The following is a 23,344-nucleotide window of genomic DNA, read 5'->3' on the forward strand; positions in this document are numbered from 1 at the left end:
ACCCTCACTCTCCTAACTCGAAACACAGTTTTGGCACCAATACTGCTGGTGGCCACGGTGGCTGAATCATGCTACTCTCCGCTTCAGCACTGGAAAACTCCTTTGTCTTTATATTTAGCAGGAGGGTAATTTTCCAAAAAGGACTTTAATTGAAAAGGAGTCTTTGGGAGTGCTTCATCTTCAACAACCTTTTGGAAAAGTTTAAGAGCACATGGAAATAACCTAAATGTCCATCGATGGATAAATGGATTAAGAAGATGTGGTATTTATACACAACGGAATACTGTTCAGCCATAAAAAAGAACAAAATAATGCCATTTGCAGAAACATGGATGGAACTAGAGACTCATACTAAGTGAAGTCAGAAAGAGAAAGACAAATACCACTTATATCTGGAATCTAACACATGGCACAAATGAACCTTTCCACAGAAAAGAAACTCATGGACTTAAGCAATGAGATCCTGCTGTATAGCACCGGGAACTATATCTAGTCTCTTGTGATGGAGAATGTTGGAGGATTGTGTGAGAAAGAGAATGTATATATGTATGTGTGACTGGGTCACTTTGCTGTACAGTAGAAAACTGACAGAACACTGTAAAACAAGTATAATAGAAAAAATAAAAATCATTATTAAAAAAAAAGAAAAGGAGTTTGCTGAAAACTTATTTGAGAGTCTTCAGATAACAAAACATGATAAATGGAATCTCTTGCCAAATTGGGTTTGGTCAGTGGCACTGTGGGGTTGGGGGGAGCCTCAGCCCCAGCTCAACCCAAGCTTCTCTACCTGAAGGGCACTACTCAATTCTGAGGCTAGACTGAAATTCACCCTTTCTCCTATGAGGCCAAATCATTCCCTAAGAGTCATTCTATAAGGTACTTAGTTCAAAGCATACTGCTGGATACTGACAGAGATACAAAGATCAGGTGCCATTCAGAAAGAATTTGTCGTCTGTTTTAAATTGGTGGGACACACGGATAACATCTCAATGTTGACCCTTATGTTTAAAGAATGAGTTGAAAAACATAAAGGACAGACAGTAATAGATTTGAAAGCAGGATATGCCTTCTAAAATATTAGGGAATCGAAAAATACGGGAAAACATAATAAAATATGCAGTAAAAAAGCATTCAAACCAAGCATAAAATAAAATAATCAAGGACAAAGGATAAAGTATATCTGTCGTAACTACAGAGACAATAGAATTCATCATCCAACCCTGTATGTTCAAGAGTGAAAGTGGGCACTATTAACAGCAGCTCTAAGGCAATGGGCATAAACCAGGATGCCCTGAGCAAGGCAGGCTGTGAGGTCTCCCTCATTATAAAAACAAATAGTTTGCTTTACGGAGGAAGGGAGATGGAGTTAATGACTTCAAACGATCACCTGATCATCTTCCTTTCCACTTCCCCGTAGTCCTGCTTTCAGAATCTGAAAATCAATGAGGCACGAAATATGGAAACAAAATAGGATGCACAAAAAAGTCTTTCTACAATTTTTGCAAAGAACAAAGCTACAGACTCGGTACATTTTAAAATAAATTTAAACTTGGTCATGATGTTGTGAGTTTTGGAAATATTTCTGTATCGTTTAGCATTAAAAATCAATATATCCAAATTATACCAGTTAATACCTTCTATTTGGGCTTTTTATTTTTTAAAGACAATTTTTCATTTTAACATAGGTTTAACATGCTGGCTTCAGGTATAAACTTGTCTGACTTCATAAAGGGAACTGTTTCTCAAATTTATTATCAAAAACCCTTTGGTTATATTAGACTTATGTAAAAAATTATACTTTTATGGGCCAAACAAATCCAGAAAATGCTCAAAGTTACTCAAAAACTGAAGCTCTTCTGAAAGACCTGAGAAGACCAATGTTAATTACTTAGAAACTTTTTTTTTGCTTTTTAAGGCCATACCTGCAGCATATGGAAGCTCCCAGGCTAGGGGTCGAATTGGAGCTACAGCTGCCAGCCTACACCACAGCCACAGCAACTCGGGATCTGAGCCTTGTCTGCAACCTACACCACAGCTCACGGCAACGACGGAGCCTTAACCCACTGTGCAAGGCCAGTGAGCAAACCTGTGTCCTCATGGATCCTAGCTGGATTCGCTAACCTCTGAGGCACGGAAAGAACTCCCACATTATTTAGAAACTCTTATAGCTATGAGATTTAAGGCTGTGAACAGCCCTAAGGTATCTCACATGTGGGCAGATTAATATATGTACATATGGGAGTACTAGGAAATTCAAGTTCCTAGTACTCTGCGCTTCCCTCCTCTTCAAATCTGTGGTCCTTTAATTTCCCCATATATAATCTAAGAGCCAAACTGCCAGCAAACTAATGAATGATTATATAGTATCTCCTAGAACTTCCAAAGACTCTCCTTTCCTCTTGTTCAAAGCTCTATTCCATCTCTGTGCTCAGAAGGTTCAATGGGGAGGGTGGGACAGTTATTTGTCTATTCACTCACACACTCACTGGAACACGTGTCCTGGTAAAGTGCACCCCTTGTGCAACAGGCCTGAGCTCAATGCCCAAACAATGAAATTCTTGGCCCAGAAGCTGAGAGACATCAACTGAAAACACAAACAATATAATGGAATAAAGATTCTAGGAGAAATGTATTGAAAGAGACATAAGGGAGTTCTCCTGTAGTGCAGTGGGTTACAGGTCTGGTGTGGTCACTGTAGCAGCTTGGTTTGCTGCTATGGCACAGGTTTGATCCCTGGCCTGGGAACTTCCACATGTCTCAGGTGCAGCCAAAAAAAATAAAAACTAAAAAAATTTAAATAAAATAAAAGAGGTATAGAAACTCAAAGGAAGGACTGAGATGTATCTGCCCAGGGCAGTCGGGGAAGGCTTCAGAGAGGTTGGCAGTTGAGCTGAGTCTTGAATCTGAGTCTACCAGGCAAAAAAGGGAAAAAGAACACTTGAGAAGAGACACCAAGTGCTGAAGGAGAGAGGTATAAAAAAATCCCGATGTACTCACTGTTGGTAGGAATGTAAATTGGGTAAAGTGGTTCAGCCACTATGGATGTTCCTCAAAAAATTAAAAATAGAACTACCTTATGATCCAACAATCCCAATTCTGAGTATATATTCAACAGAAATGAAAACAGGATATCAAAATCTGCACTCCCATGTTTATGGCAGCATCATTCACAATAGCCAAAATAAGGAAACAACCTATGCGTCCGTCAACAGATGAATGGATAGGGAAGCTGCCCTCCGCCCCCACAAATAAATTATACAGCCACGAGAAAGAAGGAAATCCTGCCTCTTGTAACAACATGAATGAACCTTAAGAGCAACAGGCTTAGTGAGATGTCAAAGACAGACAAATACGGTCTGATAGCACTTATGTGTGGACTATAAAAGGCCAAACGTAGAGAAACAGATAGTAGAATGATGGATCCTAGGGGAAACTGGAGAAGATGGTATTTAAGGGTATTTAACTTACAACTGGTAGATAAAAGTCCTAGAGCTCTAAACCACAGCCCAGTGATTACAGACAGCAAGACTGTATTACGCTTAAACGTTGCTAAGAGACTCGATCTTTATTCTTCCCACCACAAAAAAGAAAGGATAATTAGGTGACATGATAGGGTAGTGTCAGCAACACTCCTGTGGGAATCATATTGCAACACAGAAATGTATTAAATCTACAGTTATATACCTTAAACATAAATAACGGTACCTGCCCATTATATCTGAAAATAAAGTTTTTAACATCCCGATGTATTCAGCATGGTGAGAACTGAAGGACAGAGTGTAAGGTGGGGAGCAGCACAGGCAGTGAAGGGTCGATGAGGTGGGTCTCGGCTCCCCGGTGTGTGACACTGGCGGAGAAGAAGTACAGGGGCCAATGGCAAATATTTCCCCTTGGGGATGGGGAAGGGGGATGTCTCACTATCTCACTTCTATATAGTCTCTCTTTCCAAACTGGGTAAAACTGACAAATTCTCATTTTTCAGCTTCTCCCTTTTCCCTTTTCAGAGGAGCCAAACTACTTCTCCTGTCCTACCACACAGTTTTTCCTCTTTATAAAAGCGAAGACCTGGATGCTAGTTTCAACTCCCATTACTCAGGCTTAAAGAAGACCCATTCTGTCTCTGAGTCTCTCCCTTTCTATAGGAAGAAGAACTAGACTACATGAACCAGGAAATTCAAGGAAGCTGCATGTCAAAAATCACTACAGCATCTTTTCATTTAACGATCACAGAAAAGAGGAGAGTCGGTAACAGAAATATCCTAAATAATCTCAGCCACACAACTCTACGGAACATAAAAATCTGTCTACTAAGGGATGGCGAGGACAGCGTCATTTGTTGCACAAGTCAAAACCACCTCAATCTCAGCTTTCCCATCTGCCAAATAAAGATAATAAGTTCACCACTTAAGTTTGCTGTGAGACTTAAATAAGAAAACATAAGCAAAACTGAGTCACTGAACACCTGGCATGGCATGCAACAGGTACTAAGTAAATGGTGGTTAAATCCCTCTATATATCGTTCAAGAACATTTACTATGTGTGCCATCTCTATTAGTATCGGTTAATGAAAAATATGCAAATATAATGACATTGATTACGTAAACTGTTTCGAAAATGAAACTTTACAATTATCATTTTAGAAAAATTGAAGGTTTGCGGCACTGAAGAAAAACAACCATTATACAATAAATCTAATTGCTGCCCCTGTCGAGACCTAAAAGAAAATGTTCCTCTCTCTACCCTGCTCTCACCCCCAGGGGAGAGGGGCTTTGCCTTTGATTTTTCAAAGCATATCTGATTTCTTCCAGCCATTACAGAGTCAAATAAGATGGATTTAGATACAACGGCGAAGGAATAACAACACTTACTTCTATTCTGCACTTGAACCAACAGACTCAAATCCTTTGAAATATGATCATCAATGCAATTACATGCTGAACTGCTGTAAATTAACAAACAGTCATCTGGGAAACATAAAGCAAAACTAGTGACAATGTGCTTCTAATTGCATGGGAGATCAAGATATTAGTGATATTTTATATGCTGCTTCACTGCCCAAGAAACAGCATACATTTTTCATAACAATGACTTTTTTCAACCAGAAACAACCCATGGAGTCAAAACTCAATTTACAGGGTGAAGAGGAAACCGAAGGGAAAAAAATACACAACTGAAACAATGCCTTTAGTATCTGGAAGAGAGGTGGGACGGGCAGGAGCAAGAAAGAAAAAAAGAGCGAGCGAGCCAAAATACATTTATATTACTGCTTTGAAATCACTCTTTAGATTCAAACAGCAAGCTAAACTAATTTTTTTTTGTCTTAATGATTCAGACATCTCAACCTCCAATGATTAAAATAGCTTCTCTGCAGTTTGCAAGACTCTGAGCTGGGCAAGGGGGTATATAGTCATAGTGCCTACACATAGGAATCCTCATTGCGTTAACAAACTTTAGTCTAGCAAAGCACAAAACCTACTTGGCACTCATATGTCCCTCACCCAACAGCTTAATACTCTTTATAAACACAGAGGTAGAGGCTACAAAATTTACACAGGGGCTCTGGCGCGGGGCATAGGCTCACACACATGCTCTCACATGCGTCTTTGTTCCTGTTTTCCAATATGATGAAAATCTGTGGGAAAGGCTGCCCCCTTGTGTTCATTTCAGGGCAGCTGTGGTCCTTGCTATAGCTGGAACAACCATGATGGCTTCAGAGAGCAGACTTAGCCCACTCAAGCTCTACTCAGAAATCTGGGCTGGTATAATTGTTTGGGTTTTTAGAAAAAGTGGCAATGCTTCTTTCATGCCCAGGAAAACCACTCTGGACCTCTACTGAGGCACAGCCACGTGCAGCTGGTTCTTGTGCGTACAATCAGGATGAGAACCACCTTTTTAAAGCTCCTAGTTGTGAGAAGAGATCTTTAGAGGGATGTAATTCCTATCTGTCAAATGGCCTCTGGAGCTCTGGCTTCCCAAATGTCACCTAAAGAAACCCACTGAAAGAAGGGCCAAGAGGATACTGAGAACACCAAAGTAACTAAAACAGGGAGGAAAGCCCATGATATGGTTAATTAGTAAGGTTCTTAGAAAAGCAATTAAGAGAGAAAGAAAGGCTTATCATGAGAGATCATCTGACTCAACCTTCTTTTACATGGATATACTTTCAGGCCTGGAAGTTCCCACAGAAGGAGCCAACTTGCTAGAGGTCTCAGCTGGCAGTCCTAGGGCTGTTTCTCATTTATGAGGCCACCTCATTGGCAAGCGCGGGATCAAAAACTGTGGCAGGCCTATAAATAATTTGGAAACTTAACATTAAACACCCAGCAGGAGAAATCTAACCTCCTGGGTAAGACATACAGTAAGCATGAAATACATGTATGTTAGAGAATGACTAGGCTATAAAATCAAGCAAACAAAGGTTTGCCTTTTCAGAGCAAACAATAGCTCACTACATGTTAAAAAACAAAAACTAACAACAACAACAACAAAAAAAACCCTCCATCTTTTCTTTCCCCCCTTTTGGAGACTCTGGATCCTGAGAAAGAAAGGCCTGTTAAAGACAATGATATCCCTTCACTTCCCCCAAATCTCAAGTCAAATGTCCAAAGAAAGGTAAGAATTAGGGAAAGACTATGTCAACACAGGAGCAAAATGCCAGAAAATCTGAAAAAGAGAGTGAGATCAAAGGTCACCCAGGCATCCTGGAATTAATTTATGCCACTAAGAGAGCAACTGGTCTTTCCACAAGTTAGAAATAAGAGATCTTGGACCTCACATAAATACCCTCAAGTAAGAAGGCACAGGGCAGATGTCTTCATGTCTTCAGTGAAAACCCTGGGACAGAAGTAGTAATTTTGGCTACTTGCCAGCCAGCTCAATTGGAGTCAGCCAGGCCTGGGGCCCACGACAAAAGAGCTGATATGAACCTGGAAAGGGCTTCTCCCCAAAACAGACTAGTCCTGCTACAACGGAATGGCCTAAAATGACCTGGTAATAAGAAAGTTAGGAGGCCAGAACAACTCAGGGCGGAGTTTAAGTCACAGTCCCTTCCTAAGCTCCTCATCACTACAAAGGGCTCAGTATGGTAAGGACGTCGATTCTTCCCAAATGAACTTGGAAATTCACATATATAAAACGATTTCTTACTAAAAGAACATGCACATGTAGGAATGTATGTTTATGCATGGACAGAAGTTTGGAAAAACACACATTAGACTATACATTCTAAACTCTGCAGTGATTGCCCCTAGGAAGGTAACTCCCCTAGTTTATATTATTGAGCTTTACAATAAAAGAAGGTGACCACAACTTACTTCTGTAAATAAAACAAAACGTCTCAATGTAGATATTTAATTTACTTGAATGAAATAAAATGATCTCAAGTTCGTATGGAGAAATAAATGTCTAAGAACAGCCCCAAAATTATGAAAAATAGTCATAAAATTAGATCAAGAAAGAATGACTGCAGTTCTCACTGTGCAACAGTGGAAATGAATCTGACTAGTTATCTATGAGGATGCAGGTTTGATCCCTGGCCTCACTAAGGGGTCTGGGGAGCCGGTGCTTGATGTGAGCTGTGGTGTAGGTTGCAGACGTGGCTTGGATCTTATGTGGCTGTGGTATAGGCCGGCAGCTGTAGCTCTGATTTGACCCCTAGCCTGGGAACCTCTATGTACCGCAAGTGAGGCCCTAAAAAGCAAAAAAAAAAAAAAAAAAAAAAAAGATTGAAACCATGAAAACCAAACAATATAGATGACCAAACACATCAGAATAGAAAACAGAGCCCAGCATCAAACTACTATAGCATATGCAGCAATTTAATGGTGACAGAAGTGGTAGTAAAACTTGATGGTGGGGGAAGGTTTATTTGATAAACTATGCTGGCACAACAGCTATGCATCTGGAAAAAAAATAAACTGGAATATTTGGCCTCCAGGCAACCTGGTCCATGCCTAAGCATAGCTGGGCCCATGAGAATCACTTAACATAAAACAGTCGAAGGACAATGCAAGAAAGAGTGCAACTGCCAAGGTATGTGGTAGAGAATAAGAGAATTAAAAAAAAGGGGGGGGGAGCATCAGTGGAGCTTACGTCCCTACACATCACACCTCTGAGAATATGATGCACAAAAACAAGTGGGCACAGACAGCCCTCTGGGCTATGAGGCAACTGAGTTCTGCCTTCCCTGGGGAACTCACTCCCTCAGCTCAGGAGGAGGCAAAGGGGCCACAAATGGGGGCAACAGAACTAAGCCCAGAACAATGCTCTTCTCTTGACTGGACAAACGCACACAGAAAAGAGCCGAAAAACACTCTGTTTCTCCAACATCAAATAGGTTTTTTTCAGCCCAGAATGTACCCCTGAACCTCCCGGAACACGTGGGACACACCGAGTGGAGGAAGAAGCAATTCTTTTCAGTGTACTACACAAGCCAAATGAAGAATTTCCAGTGATAACACTGCCTTGGCCCTGGGGCCCCAGATAATCTTATCACAGGGAACCATCACTCTCCTGATATCCTTAAATGAGAAGCGCTCAGACCAAGCAAGGATTTTGCTCTCACTTAGAAAATTCCCTAATATTCATAACGAAAAGCAAATGTGTTCACTTCTAAAGAAACATCTTCCACAATCTTCCTTCTGTACCTGAGAATATTTTAAACTTGGAAGAGAGAAATGATGAACACTAAGTAGCTCTGGCTGCTCACGTGCTGTCTTGCCTAAGCTCAGCGAGATTATTTCATTCATTCATTCATTCATTCAACCAATATTTACTGAACAAGCCAGGAGGCAAAGAAGGGTAGAGACTTATGATGGGGCCTAGTCCTCATGGTATCTGCAGCCAGTCAGTCCCTTGCCCCCAAAGTAGCTTGTGTGCCGTGCTGGGATAAACTAGGTGTCCGCCAGTGAAGGGGAAAAGGGGGTTTCTTCCCCAGTAAAGGTGAATTGACTCTCCCCTACCCTGTAACACTGGAAAAAAAGCCAAGTGCTTTTGAAAGGACCACAACATATTTTATTCCAGGGCAGACCCTAGCTGCTTTCAGCTTCCACTGCTCTTAATACATTTCTGGAGGTCCACCTAAGGATTTACCTTACAAAGGACAGCTTAAAAAATAAATTTCCATCATGGCTCATTGGAAACAAATCTGACTAGTATCCATGAGGACGTGGGTTCGAGCCCTGGCCTTGCTCAGTGGACCGGGGATCCCGTGTTGCTGTGGCTGTGGCCTAGGCTGGCAGCTGCAGCTCTGATTTGACCCCTAGCCTGGGAATCTCCATGTGCCACAAGTGTGGCCCTAAAAAGCAAAATAATAATAATATCAATATATTTCTTTTGAAGAAAGCAAAATATACTGGTCTGTGGTGTGCTCTATATTTATGAATCACTGTATTTTTCATAATAACATTTCAGAAGAATACTCATTTTTTATAATTAATATTTTCTTGTTAAAAAAAAAAAAACTCAAACTTTGCCCCTGAATTTACCTCACAGGGCTCATGACTGTGTTGACCACATACGTGGTGTGGCCTCTCATGGAAGAATCTGGGACAATACCATGGTCTGCTTACATCCTCACTTTTGTGTTCACGCTTGTACACAGGTTTCTCAGCAGAAAATTCCCACCTCCTCCAACTTACAAGCCACAGCCTTCTGCCTCAGCCACTCCTTCTCTAAAATGCCTGCTTCTGAAGTTAGGCTCCAACCCAAATGGAGCAGAGCTTTAACGTCAATGCTGGCAATTCAGAAATTTCAAGGATTCACCCTTTCTGCCTTGTTTCTCCCAGAAATGAATTCTACCATTACCACTTGCCTCAAGCTTTTTCTTGAAGTCACAAAAAGTTTTGATTTTTTGTAACTGAAAAACCAAGTATGAGAGAGAGAGTCAGAGAAATATTAAGAGCTAAAGTATTTGATTTCTTTTCTACATACATTTTTGGGGGACAGGTTTTTGTTTGTTTGTTTGTTTTGGTCTTTTAGGGCCGCACCCCACTGCAGAGTATGGGAGTTCCCAGGCTAGGGGTCCATTTGGAGATGTAGCTGCCAGTCTACACCACAGCCACAGCAACTCGGGATCCGAGCCACCTCTGTGACCTACACCATAGTTCAGGCAACATTGGATCCTTAACCCACTGAGGGAGGCCAGGGATCGAACCCGTGTCTTCACAGATGCTAGTCAGGTTCGTTAACCACTGAGCCACAACAGGAACTCCTGGAGGACATTTTTTGAGACAGATGTCCTAATACCAAGAGAATGCTTTTTCCAGAATGTTTATGGTGGCCAACTTGAATTTTTTCATTTAGATCAAAAGTGTTACATTTAAATAAGTGACATGCTAAATTAGAAAAGTGTTCTTTAATCTTCATAATTATGTGCTTCACTTAGAGATTTATTTTCTTTATATTTGTGACTAGTGGCAGTCAATTAATTAATGATAATATTTCCCATGGAAATAGATGGTAATAACCATGTTACTTAATTAACATTTTGCCTTTTGATATTTTTGGAGACAAAGTAAGAGGCATCATCCTGCTGCTTTCCATTATCCTCATCTGCAAGATGAAATTAAGGATCAGAGAGGTTAAGTACCTTGCCTAAGGCCACAATGCTGAAGTTGCTTAGCTGGTGTCAAGGAAAGATAGTAATACTGTCTTCCCTTCCAGGTTTTTTTTTTTTTTTGGTCTTTTTAGGGCTGTACCCGAAACATATGGAGGTTCCCAGGCTAGGGGTCCAATTGTAGCTGTAGCCACCAGCCTACACCACAGACACAGCAATGCAGGATCCGAACCATGTCTGCGACCTACACCACAGCTCACAGCAATGCCGGATCCTCAACCCACTTAGTGAGGCCAGGGATTGAACCTGTGTCCTCATGGATACTACCCAGGTTTGTTAACTGCTAAGCCATAACAGGAACTGCTCCTTTCATGTATTTTAATTATAATTATAATTATAATTTAAATTATGGATGCATTTGTTTCTAAACAATTTACAATATTTACATGTTTTTAACCTTCATGTAAATGGCTGGCAGTGTGCTCTTTCTTTCTTTCTTCTTTTTCTTTTTTGGCTGCACTCATGGCATATGGAAGTTCCTGGGCCAAGGATCAAATCTGGGCCAGCTGCAGCAATGCCAGATCCTTAACCCACTGCGCTGGGCCAGTGACTGAACCCACTCCACCAGAGAGACAATGCTGGATCTCTAACCTGCTGCACCACAGAAGAAACTCCTTGCTTGGCTTTTAAATGTATTGAATCTGTGAGACTTACCCAAGGTAATATTTATATGAACTACCAAGTAGATCATTCTCATACATGTATAATCCACTTTATGACTGCACCATAATCTATTTATCCATTCTTCTGGCAAAGGATATTTAGGTTGTTTCCTTTTTTTTTTTTTTTGCTATCATAAATTGTGCTACTATAAACATTCCTCCACACATGTCCTTATTTACAAGTAGATTTAAAAATGTCTCTAAGGAGTTCCTGTTGTGGCTCAGTGGTTAATGAACCTGACTAGTATCTATGAGGACGAGGGTTCAATTTCTGGCCTCGCTCAGTGGGTTAGAATCTGGTGTTGCCCTGAGCTGCGGTGTAGGTCGCAGACGTGGCTCGGATCTGGCGTTGCTGTGGCCGTGGTGTAGGCTGGTGGCTACAGCTCCGATTGGACCCCTAGCCTGGGAACCTCCATATGCCACGAGTGCGGCCCTAAAAAGACAAAAAAAAAAAAAAAAAAAAAAAAAGAAAGAAAGAAAGACAAAATAAATAAATAAGTAAAAATGTCTCTAAGATTCATACCTAAAAGTGGAACTGCTGTGTCTCAAGTTACCTATTCTTCAAAGTGGTCACATCAACTTAAAATTTACATCAACAGTTGATAAACATTTCCCCTGCTCCATAACTGCAACACAGGGTATTGCCAGATTTTAAGAATTTCATCATTCTAGAGTTCCCTGATGGCCTAGCTTGTTAAACATCTGATGTCACTGCTGTGGCCCAGTTTTGATCCCTTGTCTGGGAACTTCCGCATACCACAGGCCAAAAAAAAAAAAAAAAAAAAATTAATCATTGTGAAATGATATTATACGATTTTAAAATAAATGCATTTCCTTAATTATTCTCACAGCTAATGGGTCTGCCACATTTTAGGGAGGTCATACACATTTCTTCCTCCAACACCCCCTTCCTTTAAATCACATACTTTATCTTTTCTGAAAAGACCAAAAGAGATGTCAAGCCTTCATAATTAGTCAATGTCAAGCCACTACTCAAAATCCATAGTTACTGTTACCACGCAGTATCAGCTTCTCTCTAACTATCATCATAGCCTTTGCAGAAATACTTTTTATTTTTGGAAAAAAAAATTTTTAATCCTATTTAACCATTTACTCTGTCCCTCAAAACTACAATAAAAATCTTCATAGCCAAATCTCTGGGTACAATATTAATTATTAATTATTATCCTCTGAATCAAAATATATGATTATTTCTCAAGGTATAATTGACACTATCCACTGGACTGCCAAGTTGCAGTCCAATGGATAGTATCAACTTAGGGATACACGAGAGTGTATTTCTTGAGCTCCTTGACAATCAGTCAGTTGTCAGCTGGATAAAACCAATGTGACTTTGTCAATATGACAGTATACTATATGATTCATCAAGGATATATCCCCAACCTTCATGAATCCATTTACTAAAGTCAAATTATCTTCCCATTCTGTCATGCATCAGAAACACTACGAAAAGAGGTAAAATGTTTCACTACCACTTTCTTGAACCTGACCTCTGCTTCCTATATCTGACATTTCACCTGTTAGTGCCTTATCAGCTTAACTAAATTCAAGGCTCTGCATTTCCTGGCTCCCCCCACGTTGACATGATAACTATGCAGATCGTGACTCCACTCACATATGTATTTCCAATATCACTTGAAATGGAATATGACCTGTAGTAAATTTATTATTACGTGTAAGTTCTAAACACACTTGTTCCTCTTTTCAGCTACTGTATCTGAAATAGGCTTGGTAGGGCCAAAAACACAAATGGAAATGAGGGAACTGCAATAAGTCTATTAGCTAAGTTTAAGGGAGGTGGCTCCCTGCCAACCAGGTCTCAGTGGCATTTCCTCCAAGTTTACACCTGGGGCAGCCCCCAAATGTCTAAGAATTGCTTGTAGTCCCTGACTGGCACTCTACTCAGGCCAATCTTATGTTTCCATGTCTGAGCCATACTTACTAGGCTCCCAAAGCCTCACTGCAATCCCATTTAGTCAAGGCACAATCTTATGATCTTCTAACGAATGCTCAGTATGGTTTCCCCACGTACTTGTCACATCTTTCAAAATCTTATTCCCTCCCAAACTTTCCTTACTTGCACCAGACGACCATGAGTTTTTACACTGTTGAGTAGGAAGAGGCTATATGCTAAAGACCTCTAATCATCTGAACGTTTCACCACATCCTTCATTGTTCTTTTACTACCTCTTTTTCACTCTGAAAAACAACTATTATCAAAATCTATTATACACACATTTTCCCATTCTCTTTGCTTTGACTGAACCAACTCCTTCAAACTATTAATCCATTTCACTCCTTTCTTTAACTGAAAAACTTCACAAAAACTGTTTCAACAATCTCTTCCTCTATCTCCTCTGACGAGTTGGTCTCTGTAAGTGCCATTTAAGAGGAAAAGAGGAATACAGTATTAGGAAATGAAAGGGAAGAAAATTCCCATCAGGCAATCTTTATTTTCCTAAAATGTCTAGAGTGGCAATAAGTTTATTAATAGTCAATTCTTAGGTTATGCAACTGATCAATCTATCTACTCAAGAGATTATGCAGTTATAATCAGTTAGTCCAGTCAACGAAAATGAGGATTCCACAGACACATCTTAAAATAAGCATTTTACTAAACCATAAGGTAACAATTCCATCTGAGGGAACAGACAATAGGGCTCCAGCTATCCCATAACCTGCTCAGCTGCTTTAAGGGCTAAATGGATCAATAGCTTGTTGTATTTGTAAAGTGCAACTGCAGTACACTGGTTGAAAAGTTTGAATTAGAGTATACATAAAAATGTAATGATAAAAGGAATTAACACATACAAAACAAAGAAACTCAGCCATAAATAAGCTATATATACAATTTCATTACAAAAAAAAAAGGAAAAAATGAACCAACTCTTCTAAATAAAAAAGGGAGAAAGAAAGAAAGGAGACAGAAGAAGGAAGGGAGGGAGGGAAGGAGGGAGGGGCAGTAACAACTGATAACATTATCAAATCAGAGCCTAACAACCAACCAGGTATAGTTGCTTTTATGGGTGTTCATCAAATTTTTTAAGGACCAGAAAATTCTTGTCATTTAAACTGTTCTACAAAACAAAACAAAAAGACAATGAAAACATCCCCTAATTTGTTATTTCATCATGCATCTGGTATAAAGCTGATAGCCACAAATACAAAATGCATAGAAAACTACAGATCAGGCAAACTTACAAACACACTTAACACATACACTTTTAACAAACACACTTCCCAGAAAAAAACTACCAACAAACTGAATTCACTGCTCTATTAACATACTGAAATACACTCATCAAAAAGTCTACTCTAGGAATACAAAACTGGTTTGAGGTTAGCAAACATGGTCCTATGATTCATGGCATGAATGAGTCAAAAGAGAAAAACATTTATCACCTGAAAGATGTGGAGAAGACCATTTGATAAATCGCAACATCTACTCATATTTTAAAAATTAATCTAGTAAACAGAAACAGGAGGATATTTTATTTTCACCATAAAGACTATCAAATCTCACGGTACCACTGTTTACAGGAATTCCTGTATTACAAGGAATAAGATACTACTATTGCACCACTCTTTAACACTGTTCTGAGTCACAGCAAATGCACTTAAACACTAGGAAAAGTCATAAATACTGTGAGAAGAGATTTCCTCTAAGAGAAAAAATAAAGCATGATTTTTTGTATTAAAAATATACTACTGAACTGCACATCTACAAATTATTAAGGAAGTAAATTTTGTGTTATTCTATTTGTATCACAATTTTAAAAATATATACATATACAGATATAAAAAGATGTGGAGAGTTCCCATTGTGGTAAGTGGGTTAAGAATCTGACTGCAGTGGCTCAGGTCACTGCAGAGATGTGGGTTCAATCCCAGGTCCAGCAGAGTGAGTTAAAGGATCCAGTGTTGCTGTAGGTGTGGTGTAGGTGTAGGTGTGCAGCTCAGATTCAATCCCTGGCCTGGAAACTTCCATATGCCATGGGTATGGCCATTTAAAAAAAAGAAAAAGACTGGTACTTGTCCCTGTGGTAAGAGGTAACTCTTATTTAACTTATCTGCACTTTTCAAATGGATCCATATTAGAGCCTACACTATATTAAAAGCTATCTTTTAAAAATAACTTAAAAACATAACATTTAAAATTCACATATGAGCCTCATCACCTCCAAATAAAATAGATAAACTCCTACAGTGAAGAAATAAAGCAAGGAAACACACAAACACAGAATTGGTTATGAGAAAGTCTATCAGATTAAAAAGAATCAAACTTTTTATGTACCCAGCCAAAATGATTTACAGGTGAACTATTTCAAAACTTTCAAAGGAAAATGATTACCACAGTCAAGAGAAATTTCTCTAGAATAGCACTGTCCAACTTGGTAGCCACTAGCAACATGTGGTTACAGAGCATTTGAAATGTGACTAGTGTATCTGATGAAGTGAACTTTTTTAATGTTAGTGACTCTAAACTGTTTAAAACTTTTTTTCTTTTCTTTTTCTAGGGCTGAACTTGAGGCATATGTAAGTGCCAGGCTAGAGGCTGAATTGGAGCTGCAGCTGCCTACCTACACCACAGCCACAGCAACACAGGATCTGAGCTGCATCTGCAACCTACGTCACAGCTCATGGCAACACCAGTTCCTTAAGCTACTGAGTGAGGCCAGGGATCAAACCTGCATCCTCATGGATACTAGTTAGGTTTGTAACCTGCTGAGCCACAACGGGAACTTCCATAATCTATTTAAATTGAAATAATGGCATACGGCTAGTGGCTACCAATTAGACAGTGCAGTTCTAGAGGGCAGAAAAGATGGAAGCTTTCCATTTTGGAATTACCGTGACATCAGGAAAATAATGGCAATTTTATTTATAATAAAAAAAAGTCAGAATGAAATACTAGTAAACTGAAATGTAACACTGTATGAATAAAATACACAAAGTTCAAACACAAGGTCATCTTAATAATCAGGAAATAATTAAATATAATTCAGGACATCAATTTTAACTAGTAGAAAAACTCTACAACCCTGTCTTCAGATGCCACAAACACATCAACAAAAATTAAGTATCTATTCCTGATTTAAAAAAAAAAAACACCACCAACCTTTCCTAGCATGATTAAGAGCTATGAATCAAGAGGCATCAGCAAACTGCAAACTAAGATACTAGGAATACTTTCATTAAAGTCAGGAAGGAACAAGACAACTATTATTATTTATCATACTTTAATAGGAAATATAAAAATAAAAAGAAATAAGACACACAATTATTAGGAAATGGGAGAATAAAATCATCACCATCTGAAAAAGAAAAGTTATTAAAATCAGGTGAAATTATTAACATTAAAATGACTAGTAAGGCTGCTGGTTATTTACTGATTAAAACAGATTCCTTCCAAGTGGAAATGTTGCTAATAAAGTATATTTAAAAGAAATTCACTGTTAAGTAAATTTAAAGTATTACAAAAGTACCACAAAGGCTTAAGAGTCATAAACTGTTGAAATTTCCCTTGAATTAATCAAATCAAATATGTTAGGAAAACCCCTCAAAAGCTTCTGACTCCTCAGTCCCCCCACATGACTAAGGATTCTCTCTCTCTCTCCATTCAACCCACACGGATTTCCTATCAACCCAGCAACTAACCATGGCGAAACTAAAGCCATTTCACAAAAAGGCTAATTAATATTTCTTATTTTCCTCATGTTGTAAAAAGAGGAATATGGTGTTTCCTCTTAGAATATGCCCCTGAAATTTTAAAGATTTAACCATATGGAAGAGATCTGAACATGTAGACAAAAAGGCTAAAGAGTTGGAATTCTAATTCAATTTCCCTCCACAGTTTAATAGAAGCCTGTAGCAAACACTTATTTTTAGAAATATTCTCCACGGAGAACGGAACAAAAGGCTATTGTGTGTCTGTTCCACATGGTAGGGGCTCTCTGGTCCCATCCATACCAACTCTTCAAACATCAGGTTGGAATTAAATGATTTTGAACTTTAAATCGACTCTTTCCAGACCATAAACTCTAACCACACTTATCAGTGGTGTAAGTATTCCAAGTGAGTTATAGCTGAGTTCAAATGTGAAATCGGCATTTTTCAAGTGCCAATAAAAGAGCTTTCCTTTAGATTTTGACTATATACACTGACTTGTTCAAGAATGCCATATAATGTTTTCATTTCCTTCTCCAACAAAAATTTTCATCTGCAGCTGATAAATCTGACTCAGTATTATTTCTGATGAGAAGCATATGGGTATCAGTCATATCACTCTCTACTATTTTCTTATTAAAACAAGAATTACAACTTATTTTCAACAAGAGTAAAAAAGATGGAGTTTATAGGCCTGCCTGATCACTATAAACATCACTATGTCTTAATTTATAATATGTGTACTGCTAAAATATAATAGGAAATAAATTATCTATGATTAGTGGTGTGGTCATCCTGAAACACGTCCACAAATTCTTTGACATATCTTGCAAAAAAAGATGGAATGAAGGAGTTCCCATTGTGGCTCAGCAGTAATGAACCTGACTAGTATCCATGAGGATGCAGGTTCGCTCTCTGGCCTTGTGCAGTGGGTTAAGGATCCTACGTTGCCGTGAGCTGTGGAGTAGGTCACAGAGGCAGCTCGGGTCTGGCATTGCTGTGGCTGTGGGGTAGGCCAGCAGCTGCAGCTCTGATTTGACCCCTAGCCTGGGAACTTCCATATGCCATAGGTGCAGCCCTAAAAAAGAAAAAAAAAAAAAAAAAAAGGTGGAATGAGTTCTCTCCCTTTGAATATTTTGAATATGGGCCAATCTTAGTGACTCCCACTTTTAATGAAAAAGATGTAGCAAAAATGAGGCTGGTGGCTTTAGAGGCTAGGTCATAAGAGTTGACACAGCTTCCTCCTGGCTGTTCTTATTGGGATGCTCACCTGCAGAACCAGCCACCATGCTGTGAGGAAGTCAAGCAGCCATATCTAAAGGCCACATGTTCCAGCCTCAGTTCCACTTCCAGCCATGGCCCCAGCTGATCAGCATCAATCACCAGACATATAAGTGAAAAGAATCTTCACCCTAATTCTAGTGCCCAGGCTTTGAGCACTTCAACTGACCCCATGTGGAACAGAGACAAGCTGTCCCTATGAAGCATGTCCAAATTGCAAATTCATGAAAAATGAAAAACTGCCTTTGTTTTAAGCCACTGGGCGGTTTATTATGCAGCGCTAGATACTCAGTACATGCAGATTAGTTCAGCCACATTCAGCCACCCAACTCACTCTTTTCATTCCATGCCCCCTCCCCAAACAGGAGGACAAACTGGTTTGAAGTAACAACAACAACAACTAGGGTGACAAACCTAGCCTCAGTGAGCTCACACTAGAAACTTGGTAGCCAGACTCCCAGCATTCATTACCCTTGCTGGCAATTAGCCTTCTCTTGTTCTAGTTGCTTCTCTCACCTCTTAACATTCCAGAACTCTTGGCCTTCTCCTCTGTCCTGACTTAAACTTAACTCCTAGCTTTATTAAACACCTGGTTGACGAAACTGCTGCTACTGCTACATATGCTCCAGTTTTTAACTCAATGAACAAATGAAATCTGGCGAAAAAAGATAATTCTGACTCTAAGGTTTGGTAACTGGTTCAAGATGTTTGATAACTAGTTCTGATGGAGCAACTGAAATGGGTTATCAACCCAACCAAGTAGCCATATAAAAAAATTTACTGTTCCTTCTAAAGAATACTAGGAAAGGAAATAATCCTAATTACTGAAATAAGATTTTTCCCTAAAAAATGCCAGACTGAAAAGACAAAGCTAGAAGGCATCTTGTAGATAATCTAATTTAGGACTTTTTTCAACCAGTGGTATACTAATCCGGAAGATCTACAAAACAAAAGTACTAAGAATTTTTACCTCACTCCATCCTCACTGAAACCTCAACCTACCATAATGGCAATTTTAAACTCCAATTGTGTTTGTATCTTATTTTTACATTTGCTTGTATTCTATCTTACAAACAAGATATAAAAAATATAATTTTATTTATATTTTATAGCTACAGCAATAAAATGTATCTATACAATGCTATTTAATATTCTGTCCTAAAGTTTAGGATATATGATTAAGTATAATAAAAACAGCCTTGGGAATCCATAAATATAGTCTTCTTAGAAAAAAATTTAAGTAGCTATTCTATTTTTACTCTACAAAATATTAGTAATCATTACTCTAGTCCAAATTCTTTGGGGAAATTGAGGACCAGAAAGGTTATACAACTGGCCTGAGGCCATGTAACTAGTTAGTAGCAAAACTATGACCAGAATTTTGGTATACTCATGTTTTCTAGTTAGGCCTCGAGTTTGATTATGTTTGGATTAACAGAAGGAAAACTATTACTGTATATGCTTCAGTTCAGAAGGTTGAGTCAAAGTGGTTGGCTGGATTCCAACACCTTCAATGTTACATTTACAATCATTCGGGCAGACCATCTTCCTCCTTAATGTAAAGAAACAGGACCTTCGTGAAGGGGCCTCAGGCACCACCAGGCAATGTCCCGGAAACATAGCTGACAGTGTGGGCTGGCTATTCAAAAGCCAATCACAGCCCCAGCATTCCTTGTCTTAATTGTAGAAACCCTAAGAGACGCGATCCTTGGCCTCGACTGCAGCTAGGGTGCTCGTATGACAAAAGCACAAAGAGATGTGGATACAGACATGAGTCACCCAGAGGGCATTTCCTCCCTAATTTCTTCACATCAGTGCTGTGAGAAAGCCTTTCGTCCTTGTGCCCTCTTCCTGCCAGGAATGTGGATGTGATTCCAAGAGATGCAGGAGGCATCTTCGTTCCATGGGGACAAAAGCCGCATGTGGAGGATTGCAAACAGACAAAGAGAAGGAACCTGGCTTCCTGAGGACATAAGAGGGCCATCCCACCAGCCCTCGACTGTCTATCCTCTATGCAAAGTTACCGAGTGAGGAGTTCCAGTTGTGGCTAGGCGGTTAACGAACCCGACTAGGATCATGAGGATGCAGGTTCTATCCCTGGCCTTGCTCAGTGGGTTAAGGATTCCACGTTGCTGTAAGCTGTAGTGTAGGTCACAGACGCAGTCCAGATCTTGCATTGCTGTAGCTCTGGTGCAGGGCAGCGGCTACAGTTCCGATTTGACCCCTAGCCTGGGAACTTCCATATGCTGCAGGTGTGGCCCTAAAAAGCAAAAAAATAAAAATAAAAATAACCAAGTGAGGTTTAAGATTATGCAGTTGGTTTTCGGTTTTTTGACTACCTGCAGCTAAATAAAATCCTAATTCTTATACAAAACAAATCTGGCTTTTCTCCTTAACCCATTTTGTCCCAGAGTTGTGTCTCCATCTGTCTTTTTTTTTTTAATAACTGAACCTCATAAACAGATGTTAAGTCACCTTTACCATCATCCTAGCTCCTACTACCACCTCAAAATAAAGAGAATAAGGCATAGCTCTTTTCTTCACGAGCAAAAAAGTTCAAACTTATAGTACATCTCCTGCAGTAGACGGCAGAAGTAAGCCTGCCTTAGGAGGCAGATGACAGAGAGATGGTTTCTCTACTTATACCCTACTTAATCTCAGTCCTGGACAGCATATGGAAATCTATAGGCAGAAAGAAGGAAACCAGAACTACTGCAGGTCAAGTTCCCAACCTCTATACCAGGGAAAGAGCACAATGAGCCTTAATTGGAGCAGATACTATAGAAACTATTCACTAAATCTTTTATTCATTCAATCCAGTACCTTTTCTTTCACTTGAACATTGTGCTGGAGATCTTCCACCTCACCTTCCGTTAGGAAACAAAATGAAATGAGCTGAATTTGAGCAATACAGTAATCCCAAGAAAGGCTTCTAAACAAAAACAGTATGTTTTCCATTCATCTTCCAGTGTCTTTCCTGGTAAAATATTTTACTGGCTATGGAAACTCATAAATTATATCAATTGTTAAGGTTCAAAAGCATTTTCCAAAGGGATGAAAAAGAATGGGTAACACTGATGAAAAACTAGGAATTCTACTTATTTCATGCCAAAAAAAAAAAAAAAAGAAGAAGAAAATAATTTAAAAATTAAAAAAAATATCTGCGGGGGAATATCAAAGTGCTTTGCTTTGGCAGGAGTTCCCTGGTGGCCTAGCGGTTAAGGGTCCAGCATTGTTATCACTATGGCTCGGCAAATTTCTCAAACTAAAGTATAAAACCCAGCTGTTCTGGACCAGTAGTCTGGATCATTTCTCTAAAACATAAATACATGGAGTTCCCGTCGTGGCGCAGTGGTTAACGAATCCGACTAGGAACCATGAGGTTGTGGGTTCGATCCCTGCCCTTGCTCAGTGGGTTAAGGATCCGGCATTGCCGTGAGCTGTGGTGTAGGTTGCAGACGCGGCTCGGATCCCGCGTTGCTGTGGCTCTGGCGTAGGCCGGTGGCTACAGCTCCGATTCGACCCCTAGCCTGGGAACCTCCATATGCCACGGGAGCGGCCCAAGAAATAGCTAAAAAATAAAAAATAAAACATAAATACAATTCCCAGCCCAAGCAATCATCCAATAAATAGCTCTGTAGCTGACCAGGGCCCTAAGGGTTCAGAACAGGATATAGAATTCCACAGCACTCTCAGGTTCTTGTGATGATCCAAGGGAAATTCCTTAATCTGAGTCTTGGGGGTGGCACTAAGGACCTTAAAAAAGTGAATGTCACACACAAAAAGCGGAAGCCAGCAAGCAATAAATATTATGGAAATAAGAAACAATATTTACAAATATACAATATTAAGCAACATTCAATGGATAAAATATATTGGAAGAAAACAGACTTTTACATCAGAATAATTTCCAATACTTCAGAATTGGAAGTGTCTTCATCTAGACTGACTGCAATGTGAGCAAGAATTCTCCTTCCCTTCTCTCAAACAAATGGAACCTTGGCTTAGAGCATTCACACACTACTTAAGCAGTACTTTTGGGGATTTTTGCTTCTTTTTTAGGGCTGCACTTGCAGCATATGGAGCTTCCCAGGTTAGGGGTTGAATTGGAGCTGCAGGTGCCAGCCACAGCAATATCAAGGCAGAAGCTAAGCCATGTCTGTGACCTGCACCACAGCTCATGGCAACGCCGGATCCTTAACCCACTGAGTGAGGCCGGGGATTGAACCCGCATCCTCATGGATCCTAGCAGGATTGGTTACCATTGAGTCACAACGGGAACTCCACTTTCTTTTTATTAATACAACTACCATAGTTTATACCAAGTCATTGCTATACATGCTACTTACTCAAATATACTAAATTAAAGGCTGAGGACACCAGAAAAAGAGACCAACGTCATTTCCTTCAAAGATTTCACTCAAGTCTGTGAGACATGTTAGGTATTCTTTCAGAATGGAGTCTAGACATAACCCATGGCACCATCCTACCTAGCACGTTCCCTGGAGGGACCTCCTCTAGATCTTCCAGTTCCCTTCCCATCAGAAGGTACAGGTTTTCCAGAGTACAGCATGCCATGTGGGGGACCGGGGGGAGGCCATCCAGTGGGGCTGAGAAGCCTAATGGCACCTGGGCAAAGAAAAATGACAGAAGCGAAGACAGAAGGTTAGCAATGAAAAATTAGTTAATCTCTACAAAGTTATCTTTTATTCATAAGAAAGGTATAGCACAGCCACATTTCATGTAAACCTGAAACGGCGTGATATAAGTCCCACTTTATGAATAAATTACGAACTAGTGAAGCCTCGCAAAGACTTAAAAACCGTCAAGAGTTCTACATAGTCATAAGCTTAATGGCTAAGTAATACAAATTCTATTGTGACAAAACAAAAACAAAATAAACAAAAACCCCCCACAGCACTTTGTTAGTATTTATATGAACCATGTCATACATCAGTTCTGATGACCATGATGCTATTATTTCAACACTCATTATTACTTTTATCACTTAAAATTGTTTTAATCTTATTATAATGTCCTTTAAGCATTCAGCAAGGGCTTGTGCTAGTGCTGAGTAACACATGAAAATGAGGAACTC

At 39.5% G+C, this 23,344-nt stretch overlaps 1 protein-coding gene across 1 annotated transcript in view; it reads right to left on the reverse strand.

The window, feature by feature from the left end:
• Positions 1-23,344, reverse strand: part of EFL1 (elongation factor like GTPase 1) — a 137,300-nt gene that overhangs the window by 65,922 nt on the left and 48,034 nt on the right. The window contains exon 15 of the mRNA XM_021098870.1: positions 22,737-22,875. Within this exon, the coding sequence (XP_020954529.1) occupies positions 22,737-22,875 (139 nt within the window). The remainder of the gene's footprint in view (positions 1-22,736; positions 22,876-23,344) is intronic.

This window comes from Sus scrofa, chromosome 7, assembly GCF_000003025.6.
Source record: "Sus scrofa isolate TJ Tabasco breed Duroc chromosome 7, Sscrofa11.1, whole genome shotgun sequence".
NCBI lineage: Eukaryota > Metazoa > Chordata > Mammalia > Artiodactyla > Suidae > Sus > Sus scrofa.